This window comes from Lichenostomus cassidix, chromosome 19 (genome assembly GCF_008360975.1).
Source record: "Lichenostomus cassidix isolate B80296 chromosome 19, HeHo_3.0, whole genome shotgun sequence".
Classification (NCBI taxonomy): Eukaryota; Metazoa; Chordata; class Aves; order Passeriformes; family Meliphagidae; genus Lichenostomus; species Lichenostomus cassidix.
The window spans coordinates 3,894,629-3,907,889 of record NC_139499.1 but is presented as its reverse complement, the minus strand read 5'-3'; the positions used below and the strand labels follow the sequence as shown (position 1 = coordinate 3,907,889).

At 51.8% G+C, this 13,261-nt stretch overlaps 1 protein-coding gene across 2 annotated transcripts; it reads right to left on the bottom strand.

Moving 5' to 3' along the window:
- Positions 1–813: 813 nt before the first annotated feature.
- P2RX1 (purinergic receptor P2X 1) lies at positions 814–12,635 on the bottom strand. Of its 2 annotated transcripts, none has more exons than XM_085078849.1 (13): positions 12,290–12,635; positions 8,875–9,022; positions 8,398–8,469; positions 7,877–7,946; positions 7,269–7,365; positions 6,943–7,023; positions 5,613–5,754; positions 4,384–4,514; positions 3,691–3,781; positions 2,936–3,001; positions 2,224–2,316; positions 1,669–1,716; positions 814–1,414 (listed from the first exon to the last, which is right to left on the bottom strand). In XM_085078849.1, the coding sequence occupies exons 1-12, from the start codon at positions 12,424–12,426 to the stop codon at positions 1,672–1,674; spliced, it is 1,173 nt and encodes a 390-aa protein (XP_084934975.1). In that variant the 5' UTR covers positions 12,427–12,635; the 3' UTR covers positions 814–1,414; positions 1,669–1,671. The 2 variants fall into 2 exon arrangements, with proteins under 2 accessions (XP_084934975.1, XP_084934974.1); XM_085078848.1 differs by having other exon boundaries at positions 814–1,345; positions 12,290–12,633.
- Between the last annotated feature and the right edge of the window lie 626 nt (positions 12,636–13,261).

The window sequence follows — 13,261 nt, the reverse complement described above, 5'->3', positions numbered from 1 at the left end:
GGGTAACCTTACAAAAACCCACCCTGCCTGTGAAAGCTGAGGCATCCTGCTGAGAGCAAATAATCTCCCCCTGGGAACGCATGGCTTGAATGTATGACTTGAAATATTTGTCGAGCTTATGATCAAATATCACCTGCATCTGTCTGTGGCAAATGCTTGTATCCTTAAAACCCCGGAGCAGTGCGTCCATCCTGCAGGCTCTGGCAGTATTACTGCCCTACAGCTTCTCCACTGACTTTTCACGGTAGCTGGGGTCCACTTTTGAGGCAACCAAGGCAAAATTTTCCCCAGGAGATAAAAAAGGACGTTCAGAGAGGGATTGTGCAGAACTCAGTGCTGATGTATCCTGGAGAATGAAACAGAGCCAGCAGCATAGGGCAGGGTTTGCTCACAGGGATGTGGGGTTTGAGCACAGCCCGTGATGTCCAGTTACATGTGCTGAGCAGTACAAACCTTCTAGCAGAGAGGGAAGTTTAGTTCCTGGGTGCAAAGAGCTGGTTTGTGAGGCTGCTGCTGAGAAAGTCCATTCTGACCAGCTAACACTGACCGGTGTGGGCAGCAGAGGCAGAGCTGGCACAGGACAGCAGATCGCCATGGCCGGCAGTGTGCCAGTGCTCCCTGCCAGCCAGCCTGTCTGAGGAGGAAACCCAAGTGACAACGCTGATAACAGCCCCTGCTGGTGGCCAGAGGCCCTGCCCGGGAGGGCAGTTTCTGAAGAAATCATCACTGATGGGATTGCTTTGCATTCATAAAACCCCAGAAACCACTGCAAACATCATGCTCTGGTGCAAGCATAGGCACCACAAAAGGATGTAGTAGAAAAACTAAAGGTTTATTTCTTTAATAAAATACATCCTTACAAAATAACCATTTTCCTCCCAGGCAGAGGGGCTGGGCATGGTTCCTGCCAGCTCTCCTTCCCTCCCCTTCTCAATTTGGAGCTGTCCAAGGGTGTCTGGGAAGGAAGAGGCAGCTGTGCTCTCCCCAGGGGCATCAGGTGCAGGTGCCCTGGCACGGCCCTGGCACACCAGACAGGGCACAATGGGAGCCCTTCTGAAGGGCCTGCAATGGCAGCAGACCCAGTGCCCTGCAGCAGGGCTGGCAGAGGGCCCTAGATCCTTTAGTTTGACCCATCCACAGCGTTGTGGCATGTCCCACCAAAGGCCATGTGCCAGGCTGGCTGGCCCCTGCCCTGGCTGCAGAGCACCACCTTCCCATGAGCTGGTGCTGGATGCGGCTCCTGCTGGTCTTGGGGCTGGCCCAGGGAGGTGACTGGGGATGGCAACCGAGTTTTAAGAGAAGAGGAGGAGGAAGAGGGGTGCAGGTTTGTCAGTCAGTGTGGTTTCTGCAGAGAGAGAGAGAGGTGTACAGTGATTTCTGGTGTCTTTCCCCCCCTGCCCTTCTTCAAGAGATGCTGCCATAGAAGATGTGATGTCAGTCACATATCCTGCATCCAGCACTGCCCCATGCAATTGCTTATGCTGGGAAATGTTGACCCCATGTTAGACATTACAGCCCACATCTCAGATCTCCTCCAAGCCTCCCTGGAGCCCTTCTGCCTTCCCAGGAACCCTCCTGCCTTCCCAGGGGCCTCAGGATAGCCCCAAGACCTATAGCCCTCATGCCCACCCAGTTGTATGCCAGCAGGGCTGGGGAATCACCACTCACCTCTCACTGTGTGTTGTCTGGCTCCTTTTCCTTCTTATGTGACTTTGACTGGGGGTTAAATGAGAGAAAATAAGGTGTCTTTTACAGACCTGCTCCTTTTTAATGCCAGGGAAAAATGTGATTGGGCAGCAACTCCTAACCCCCAGTGTGTATTTTCAGATGAATTTGAGGGGAGCTGTCTTGGTGTCCTATTAAAGGCCATGAAACACTCCACAGTCATGGAGATGTTTTCAAAGAGCAGAAAAAGAGACATTTTCTAGTTTGCTAAAACACTGGTCTGCCCCTCCTTCCCTTAAAGCAATGCAAGTGTTACCAGATACCAGAATATCTGGGGTTAAAGGGAGAGAATAAAGTTATTAACAGTGAGTCATACACAAGATGTCAGCAATTGTGGAGAAGACATGCATGGATCCCAGTCTCCAACCGTCCCAAGGGCTCAGGAAGGCGCCTGGTTGCCCCTCAGTGTGGATGTTTGTGTTACAGCATCATTACTCATGCACACATCCACACTCCCCCACAAGAGCCTCCACAGGGCAGGCACTTGCTGTTACTTACAGGCTCCGGTTCTGCATATTTGAATTTCTTCTGCTTGTAATAGTCTCGTCCGTGGAGAAAATGCAGCAGGAGCAGGTCGCAGAGGACAGAGGCCTTAAATCAAAGTGCAGTTAGGGTTGGAGCTGCCCTCCAAGCTCACCTGGACCACTGTTTGTCCCAGTTTGCCCCACCATTTAGGGTCACTTCTGCTTCATCTCACAACATGGCAGTTGCTGAAGTCTCCAAATGTCCATTTAGGACAGAACTGAAACGTGCTGGGTTCAATAGTGGGTGATTTAAGTCAACAGAAATGAAGTGTTTCCACTTTAGGTAGGTACAGAGCACAACATTTGAGCCATGCCCAAACCATTAACGACCATTACCAAACAGGATGCTGGGTTTCTGTCCTGCATGAAATACTGCCTGTCACCTCCAGACCTCCCCCTCAATGCCAGCTCTAGCTCAAAACTATCAGGATACCAAGACCTGCCAAGAGAGCCAGCCTTCCCTTCCTCAGCAGGGCAGAATTCACATCAGCCAGGGACCAACAGGAATCTATTTTCCTGAGCTAGCAAGGCAGGAGAGCAACTCCTTTCCCCCTTTTGCCCATCCCCTGGTTCCCTGAGCAATAGTCAGTATTTCACTGCAGCTCAAGGACACTTCCCACGGATGTCACAGGCAAGAAGAATAATTTGAGAGTCTCCATATAGAGACTGGAAATATCTGAACTTACCACTCCAAAAATACCAATTCCAGAGCCAATTGTGGTCATGGTCGGGATGATGTCAAATTTGCCGGCCTGGATAAAGTCAGAGAAAATAGGTGATAAGTTACAGTCAGCCCAGGGAAAAAAATAAAAAAGGTGCTGTAGCTGTAGGTGGGGCTCAGCAAAAGTCCCCCACAGCAACCCAAACCACAACCACAGCACAGAGAGAAACAGGAGATGGGAAAGAGCTGGCCAAAAGAAAAATATTGTAGGTTGGCTTTAGGCTGAAATAAATTGAAGCTACTTTTCTTCCTGTATTTTTAATATTAGAAACCCAACCAAAATCAAGCAACCAAATACAAGTATACGCTTTAAATATTCCCAGTGGGAACACCATGAGGAAAGTCTTCATCCCTCCCAGTGGGACGAAAAAGACAAAATAGAAAAATGAAAATGTTCAGCTTTTGGAAATATCAGTAGAAGGTTTTGAGTTTCCACAGGTCTGTCCCCCGTCCCCCCCGTCATAATGTTTTTTAGACAAAACCACTGACCAAGCTGCAGCTGAAAGATGTGACCTATAAAACATGTTTTCCCCCTCTGTTCCCTTCCCCAGTACTTCCCAGGAGCTCCTGTGAGTGGGCCAGCACCCAAGGAAAGCACTCACACAAGTTTTCCCAATCCCACAGGACCCTGGTGCTGTGTTACAGAGCTGCTACCTTCCCAAGGACATGGCATTGCTGTCTCAGGACCCAGGGGTGATCCTGGTGCCTGGCCACCCTTACCTTGCCATTCACCAAGATGTCGAGCCGGATCCCAAACACCTTGTAGAGTGTCCTCTTTTCCATCCCATCTTCTTTGTAGTATTTGGCATATCTGTCCAATTGGATGGTGAGTGTTAATGGTCTGCCAGGGTGTCTAACAGCCCCTGCAGTCCAACAGCATCAGGATCTTGGTGAAAAACCTGGGAATGTGCTATCACAGACTTGCTCCTGACCTTCTCTTTAAACCCCCTGAGGGACCTGAGCTGTTGGCACCTCTCCTTTCTGTGCCTCAGTTTTCCTGCCTGCAGGTTGGAGTTCCAGCTCCTGCTCATGCTGTTTGATCTGATGTCCCCAAATGCAATTGGTGCAGCACTAGTGACAGTGTCACACAGAGCAGAGGATAGACTGAGGGAACAGGTGAGATAATCCTGCACCATCTCCAGTCTTTCAAGTGGTTTCCCAAAAGCTCAGCCAAGCAGGACACCCTGCAAGGGGGAGGAGATGCAAAGGAAATGGGGTAATTTTGAAGCCAAGGGGTGTATTCCTAGTTTTCTCATGCCATTTTAAAGAGCACTGGTACTGCTGTCTGGTACTGCAAAGGTAGGGAGCATTTTGGAGAACAGCCTCTGACCTTCCACATCCCTTGAGTGCTGTGGGAACCTGAGAGCTGTCACCTCTGAATTATGCCTGGAGAATTAACAGGTATTTCCTTACCTGAAGTTGAACCCTGGTGAAACATTACTGTCATCATTGTAAAGGCCATGGAACTGGTAAATGGGCTTGCAGTAGCGCAGGGGCCAGTCAAGGTCACAGTTCCAGTCTATGGTGATGCCCACCACTCCACCCTGCAGCCAAGAGGGGAGTCACAAGGTTGTCTTGGTCCTCCTTGGACCTGGCCAGCACAGAGAAATGCTTTCCCTCCTGTCTCAATGCCGTAAGGTGTCCTGGCTCTCCTGGTGTATGGACCCCACTGCTGCCTCAGCCTTCCTGGGCAGTCTTGGCTTTGTACATAACCCCTTGCAGAGGCACTTGTTTCTGCCCTGAGTGCTGGATACACAAATAGATTCGTGTCCTCTTGTTCCTGATCAGAATCCTGTGTCAAAGGCATGGTCCTGAGGAACAGTGCTCACCACAGATCCCTTCTGGTCCCCACGGGACAGCCTTCCCTTGCCTGACTTTGCCCAAGAGATTGCTCAGGAAATGCAGGAGTCACTCCTGAGCTCACTCCGGGCTGTAAATATCTGTTCCCCAGAGGCTTGTATTTTTGCATCTATAATATATAGAATCTTAGAATGGTTTGTGTCAAAGGGACCATGAAGACCATCTCATTCCAACTGCTTGACACAGGCAGGGACACCTTCCACCAGACCAGGTTTCTCCAAATCCTGTCCACCCTGGCCAGGAATGGGGCAGCCACAGCTTCTCTGGGCCATCTGATCCAATCCATGCAATATATGTTCATATATGCAAGCCTCTGATTTTATTCAATGCCTGGCAAAGTTATCACAAGGATCTGCAGTGCAGAGATAGCAGATATTCCCACACACCAGCCTGAGGAGTGCTGGGCAAAGCTACATTTTGGAGCGTGGGGAAAGGCTGCAGTTTGCACTGTGCAGTGACCAATATTTGACCATCCAGCTGGGATTTCCAATCTCAATCAGATGGGATTTGGCCACACAGCTCTAGTTATTAATTGCTCAAAATAAAACAAGCTGAACCCTGGGATTTACTGCCAGTGGGTCAAATCTTCTCAAGAGTTTCCAAGAAAGGAGTAAATATGAGGCAATGTCCAAGGAGATTCATAATCTTTACGAGCTAATTCTGACACTTGTTTTCTCAAGAATTCTTGAGAAAATAGAAAATCATCTCAACAGCTGGGGATGATTGTACTGCCAGCGTCCCTCTCCCATCAACAGAAGGAATGTAATTTGAAATTGAAGTACCTTAACAGCCAGGAAGGTAAAATTCTGACCCGATTCCTTCACTATGTATCCCAGTTCAAACACGGGGCATAAGGAATCGGTGACTTTGTGATAAGTGCATTTCTTCAGGTACTGCTTGGTAACACTCTCAACCAAGTTGCGTCTGTGAGTGAAAAGAGAATGAGAAAGATTCTCAGTAACACAGTAATTTGGGTGGAAAAGGATCTGTGGGGACCCTTTCCCATTCACATGCCAGCTTGTCTGCTCGGCAGTGCTCCATGCACCAAAACTTCTTATCTGGGACATCTCATAGATAGTGTGTGTATCATAAAGCTTTTACAGTTAGCTGGAGTTTTCTATCTCCTCCAGCAAGAGTGAAAAAGACAACTTGCCTTCCATCCCATTCTGTTCTTTTGCCTAAAAACAGCCTCTCTGTGAAGCCTATGTTTTTGTAAGCCTCGTGCCTTGCTCAACCTCATCCCATCACTGACGCTGAGCAGTTAATTGTCAGCAGTGATCAAAGGCAGGAAGTTTCCCCACAGCCCAGCTGGGTTTGGCACAACAAGTCCCACAGAAGCCAACCTGGCCACTGTCACTGCCAGGACCTGCTCCCTCTCTGTGGCCCCTTTAGCCTGCCCTCACTCAGAGCACCTCTCCTTGCTGCTGGGGGATCCCCTCTCCCAGCCACATCTTGGGGTGCACTGTGAGGTCACCTAAGACTTTGCCAATCGTGCTGCTTGCCAAGACATTTAACCTTGGCTGCAGCATGGGGACAAGATCAGCTTAGACAGAAGAATCCGCTGTCTTCAGCACAAATAGCTTCTGGTAATTTGTTCCAAATCAGATATATAATCAGTGCCCTCACAAATCCTCTTAGGAGTGTGCCTTCAGCCAGCAGCTCTTCCCCCAGTGCTGACAGGAAGGGGCCAACCCCACCCTTTGCTGAAACAGGTGGAATCTGTGGTGTTAAGAGGGACACTGGGGGACCAAGCTTGTCTTGGTCATGTAGTATTTTAACGCTGTCTTCAGAGAAGAAAAATGGAGAATCAGAGAAATTGTGTTTTCATGTGCATCTCATGGGGGTAACTCAGGAGAGGGTAATTCCAGAAATCTTCCCAGTAACTACAGTTAGCAGCTGAGGTGCGGCAGATTTGGGAGGGAAATGTCTCAGTTGCTGTGAGCTAGTCTGGGGTTCAGTGCAGCAGTTAGAGCAGTCCTGGGATCACTGATGAGGTATGCAATCCTCTATACCAAGCATCCAGTTACATACATCCGGCTGAACCCATGGTTTCCTCTGAGGGACACAGCTGGAGGAACCAACCAGAAGTTGTACCCCCAAGCTTCTCCTTACCTGGACACCTTGAACTTGGGGAAGGTGATACTGTTCTTGATGAACAAGGTGAACTTCTCCGCTTCTGACAGCAGGGCAGGGCTGAAGAAAGCAAGTGTAGACATGTATCCATGACTTGGCTCTCCAGGCTCTAAAGAAAGCCCCATTTTGTGCAAATTAACCCACACTGGGACAGGCTGACCCAGAAAAATGGTGATCCCATCCCTTCCCTTTCTGGTCTTTCACAATGGAGGCTGTCCTAGCCACATCCTATAGGGGTCCAACTCGGTCTGCCCGACACCAAGTGCAGCTCGTGTGGGAAAGAGGGCAACAACATCATTCCTTACCTGGGAACATGGTAATCAACTTCAACAGGGCACCAGCCAAAGATCTCACAGGTCTTCACAGTACTATTGAAATTCACACACTTGCCAGTCATGAGCCCTGTGGGGAAGACAGCTGCTCACACCCCTGGATCCTGTGAAATCTCAGCCTCATGCTGGAATGAATGGGATCTGCTTGGGGCTTCAGCTCTGCCACAGGTATTCAAGGCAAAATATTCTCAGGGCTTTGGCACCTTTCTAAAACAGGAAATTAATTGTGGCCTCTCAGCTCAGGGCAGCAGTTTCTCTTACACTGCTGTACAGGGAAGCAGCTGGGGATTTTTCTTGTTAAAACACACCTAAGAAAATGCTGAGCTGATAAGCCGGCAGCAGTTTGGGGGAAAAGGCTTAGCCCTGATTAACCTTTTGTTGGCAGAGCTGTTTGTGACTCAGTTATCTTTCAAAAGAGCAGAGCAGGACCAGCCCAGGTGGGAACTTCATCCAGCATGTCAGAGGCTTTTCCTGAACCCTGTCCAAAGCATCCCAGCCAGATGGCATCCCAGCCAGGCAGCTTTTCTTGGCGTGTGTGTCCAGAAACACCAGTGCCATTGTCCCAGGGCTGTGTGCCATACCTTGTCCCTGACGGCTGTATTTCCCTTTGCTGCAGTCGCTGTCCCGTGTGCACAGCCCAGCCTCTGGCAGCTGTTTGGAGAAAGCAACCACCTCTCAGCATCCCACCCTGCAGCTTCCATCCCTCTGTCCCTCCTGCCTCACCAGGCAGCGTTTCCCTTGAGGGATACACTGCTCTGCTGCAGCCAGAGCCTTGTGCATATACTGCTGCCCAATCAAGGCTGTCCAGATAAAGCAGGGAAAAGGGGAGATTTATTGACTCCAGACAGATGCTTTCATTTAAGCCTCAAGTCTGCCTGGTTTGATTATCTCAAAGGGAGGAAAAGTTAAATGAATGCTGCTTGTTTTTCAGCGGGATAAAAGTCTTCACGTAGCACACAGTAGTCAGGAACAGTAATATGGGGCTAGGCTCAAGCTTTTACTAAACCTTCCAATGTCAGGAAAAGTCTTTCCCCAGTGCCACTACCACAACCCTCCCTGAATTACAGAAGCTGAGACCTCTGAAAGAAGCCAGTGCATTTACCTCTGGGCAGTTTCCTTGTTTCTGTCCAGGAGTGACAATGAAGTTGGTCATCACCACAAACGAGTTGTCCCCCTGTGGAGACACAGCCAACAAGCTCACAGCCAGCACACGGTCTCCTCTGTGAGGAGCCTGTCCCTGGCTGGGGACCTGCAGTGCCACCAGCCCCAGGGACAGTGGAGGACCCCACTTGCTGCCTGAGATGGTGGTCTGGAGGCACTGGAGGAATCTTGATCCTTTTGGAGGCAGCCTCCAATGTGCCTCATCAGCCATAGTGGGTCCCAAGTACAAAATGCTCCCCAGAGAGCATCTGGGCAGAAGTTTGTGACAGGAGCAACCTCCTTTCCACTACAGGAACACCCTGCCATGGTTAGCCCCATAGAAAGCCTATCCTGAGGACCCATCTGCATGCCAGCACATGGGGAAAAGCAGACACTGGGACAAAAACAAATCCCTAACCCACCCACCCTGACTCCTTACCTGGGGTGGGAAAACATAGTCAACCACATCCCAGATGTGAGGGCCCAGGACACTCTCGTTGGTCAGCGTTAGCCCTTTCAACTTCACCGAGACTGAGCTGACGATGCTGTCCTGAGACTGGTAGCCCTTCTCGTAGAGGAACACCCACCTGGACAGGGAAAGGTGGCAGAGTGATCATGGCCATCAGCACTCCTCCAATTCTCAGCACACACCTGTGGACTGGGGCTTTTTCTACCAAGTCTCACCTGGGGGATCATTTGTCAAGTTTCCTCCCACTGGATGAGGGACATGTTGGTGAACTTTCCCACCCTTTCTGAGGCATGTGGTAGCTGCAGGACCCGACCTTCATGCCAGGATAGTGTGTTCTGGGAACTGGGATGCATTTTGTGGCTGAGGCTGTGTGAAGGCAGGTGGAGCACGGTAGCCAATCATTTGGGGTTAAAGCTTACAGCAGGTTTGCAGCTTGGTGGTCTCAGTGACCCACATGGACACTCCTGATCTCCTGATCCACTGCATAGGATTTCTCCAAAAGTCAATGCCTCCAAGGCCAGCACAGAGCTGAGTCTGGACATGGCTCACATCCAGAGCCACTGTTCCCCATCCAGCAGAGGGAATGGGGAGCCATGGCCGTATGTGCAAGAGGGCTGCAGCAGCAGGGTTAGGGACACTGCTGTGGCCAGAACAGGGCTCTCCCTGCCTTTCCCAGCCCATCACACAGTCATTAGGGCAGACTCCTGACACTATTTAACCTACAGCATAAACAAGCTGCCGCTGGATTAACTCTGACTCAGGGAGACTGTAAACATGGGCGAGCAACCATTTCGGGTAGTGCTGCCGGCGGCGCGGAGCATTCCCGGCACTAAAAAAGGAGCGATCTGGATTTTGTCCCCACCGCAGCGGGCATTGGTCCCACTGGCTGTGACAGAGGCAGCACACTGCCCGTGGGACAGCCTGTGACACCAGCCTGGTGTATCAACCTCACCTCTAACACCTGGCTGATGGGCAGGGGGGAAATGGGGAACCCGAGGTGTTGCCTGGAAGTTTTCCCTAGTGGTGCTGGACTTTGTGGGGATCTCTCAGGGATAAAGCTTTTTGGCTTGCAACCCCATTGACATCCCAGGACTGAGGGCAAGGGGACCTCAGGGATGGCATCTGCTCTAGTGTCTGGGGATGGGAGCAGAAATTCAGCACTGCTGCCACCCCAGCTGGGGCACCCAGCTCCAACATCGTCCTCCAGGGCAGAAGATCATACTGGGTTACACTGGTTACAGTGGGCATCTTCCTCAATTTTCTCAAGGCTGCAGGAGGTTGTGAACTGGGCAGCGCCAGCAGCAGAACGTTTCCCTAGATCTGCGTCCAGCACAGACTCTGCTGCTGTCACCTCATCCCTTCCTGTCACCTCATCCCTTCCTGGCAGAGGTGACTGTGGGCACACAGGGCTGGGCAGCACCACCTCCCCTGCCTCAAAGCCAAAGTCATGGCAAAAAAACCAGCATTTCCCCATGAGGCTGTAAATATTGCAGCAAGTCCTTCCCAGGTTGTAAAAGTCCCCTGGTGTCACTCCCCATTGTGGCAGTGCCACCAAGCCCTGTTCCCTTACCAGCCCCATCCTGTGGTTCAGCTCGCACCCCATTGCATGTGAGATTTCAGGAAGCGAAACCCAGAAAGCACCAGGCATGGCCTGGCCAGCTGTGATACCACCTTATCACAGTTATCAGAGGAAAAAGAACTGCTCCCCAGGGGTGACATGGGGTCTCACAGGGGGGTTGGCCCACTTGTGGGCACTGATGGCACTACCCATATCCTTCCAGCAGAGTCATGCATTGGCACACATTCCCATGAGCATCCCGTGCCTGCTGCCAAGTGGGGACCAAAGCAGGGAGAATGGTAAATAAATACATATTTGGCTGCCAAAATGGCTTTCAAAGGAGAGAAAATCTCAGGCATAGTGGGTCAATGAGGGCAGAGAACTGTGGGCAGTGCTGTGGGCAATGCTGTGGGCAGTGTGGGGATGCCAGGGGCTGGTAGGGCTGTGGGCAGCTGCACTCATAGCCCCTTGCTAGGGGAGCCCAACCCCATAAAACCATGAAAAACTTGGGAATTACAGCAACTTCATGCCAGATTCCTTCCCTCTGCCACTGGCTGTCACCCCCTGGCTGGTTCTCTTCCTGCTGCCTCCTGGTTGCCTGTCTCAGTTTAGCCAAGTTGCTTAAGCCATGTTTCCTTAGTTGTTCTGCACAACCCTCTGTGCCATTTCCCCATACACAGGAGCAGCTGTCCCTGGCCGCTTTTGGGACTGGAGCCCTGGAGCTTCACAGGCTCAGTCCTTAGGAGAGACAAAGCTGCTCCCATTAACACCAGTGCAAAACTCTACAACAGAGCCTCCTTGAGACCTTGGCTGCTGATTGGGATGAGGATTACCTTGGGAGACAAAGCACTGATGAGCAGGTGGGACCAATGTGGGGGTCCCACACTGATCCCCTGGGAAGGTTTTTATCCTTTGTCAGTGCTAAAAGGAGGGATGGGGACCTCTGCTCCCTACAGCGACTTGCTAGCACTGAGCCCTGGGAGCCACTGCCTTTCCTTTGCATGAGACACTCTGCACCCCAAAAATTCCCAGATTTTCCAATTCATGGCCAGACAACCTCTCTCCCTTCAAACCTCCTGCTCTGGAGCCCTTCCCCATGAAAAGGTGCTGGTCTCCTTCTAGAGCTGAGCCCATGGAGCCACAGCAAAGTCTTACCAACCATCACATCCCATCCCATAACATCATCACACACCGAGGGGCAGGGCAGGAGCAGCCCTGGGGCACCTGAGGACACACATCCTCACCTGGCTCTGATCCCGCCTGCTCTACTCTCTGCCTTTTTTAAGCAGTTGCCCTTGCACTGTGTTGGCTCTTGGAGCTGCCTCCCAGAAGCAAAGCAGACCAGGAATTTTGGAGCCAGGCTCCGTCTCGGCTGCAGCGTCAGAGCGGTGGACAGGGAGATTTATGGCCCTGTCTTGAGCCGTTTGGGTCTCACAAATCACTGCACTGGCCCCAGATGCCTCTTATTTAATACAAATGAAAATAAAAATAACAACACATTCTCAGGCCACCATCCAGCAGCTGGAGCAGGATTTGAATGCTCTTCAGTGAGAAGATGGGGCCCCGGTGTGCGGAGCAGGGCTGGGCAGGGATAAACCTCCAGCCTGCAGGCACAGCAGCTTCTGGGGACACTATGGGGACTAAGGAGCCATCTGAAAGCGCCATGGTGGGACACTGGGGCAGCCACAGCCAGAGGAATGTGATGCCATCAGCAGTAAGCCCCCTGCACTGGGATATAGGGGATATAGGAGCCCCTCTCTCTCCGTTACATTTTAACCCAGTGGCAAAGCATGAATTTTAGGGAAGGCAGGCACTGGGGAGCCTTACCCGATGATGTACGCCAGGACGATGAGCTGGATCAGCCGGAAGGTCAGTCCCACCTTCTTGTTCCTCACCAGCACCATCCGAGGGGTGTCATACTCGAAGAGGAAGGAGGACACCTTGTCCATGCACTTCTGCCCCATGGCTGTGCCAGGGCTGTGCCGCAGCCTCCCGCCTGTTCACCGCGCCTGGGTTGGGCTGTGCCCGCCGCCGCTCCGGCAGCTCCTCTGTTTGCAGAGAAAAAAAAAATAAAATAATGCTATCGGCGTGCCTCTGTGCACATCTGGGCTGTCGGATTTCCTCCTCTGTGCAGGGATGGGGCTTCCTCTTCCTATAAGCTCTGGGCTGGGAGCAGCGGGTGCCCTACATGGTGTGGGGGTGGGACAGGGTGCAGGGCCACCCCGCTGCCAAGCCCACATGCCACCAGGACGAAGCCATCAGCCCGTGAGGGATGCTCCCTCACCCGGCAGGGGCCTTCCCTGGGGACAGAGAGGCTGCAGGCAGGGCTATGGAGCAGCAGCGACCACAAGGCATCCCTGGGGGCGACAGTGGGATGGAAGAGATGGTGGTGGTCCCGGGAGAGAATTTAGGAATTAGGACTGGTATATCATCTTTCCTAACAGAGCAGCCACCTCAGACTGTGTGTCCTGAACCTGCGTCCTACTCTGTCTCCCAAAAGCTGCCCCAGATAAAGGGTCAGGAGAAAGAAGGGGGGCACAGAGAGCCCAACTCAGCAATTCGGAGCTGACCCACGGAGCAGAAGGGCGCCCAGCTTGGCCCCCTCCCGTGGTGAGGCCGGACAGCAGAGGCTTGGCTCGCTCCCAGCACTTGCACTGGGCTGGGCTGGGCGCATTTCGAAGTATTTCCAGCATTTCCTGAAGGGCTGGGCTGTGAGCGGGGCTGGGCGAGCTGGGGTCACATCAAGGGATGCTCAGCAGAGTGGTGCAGACACCACTTTAAACACATATCACTGAGAAA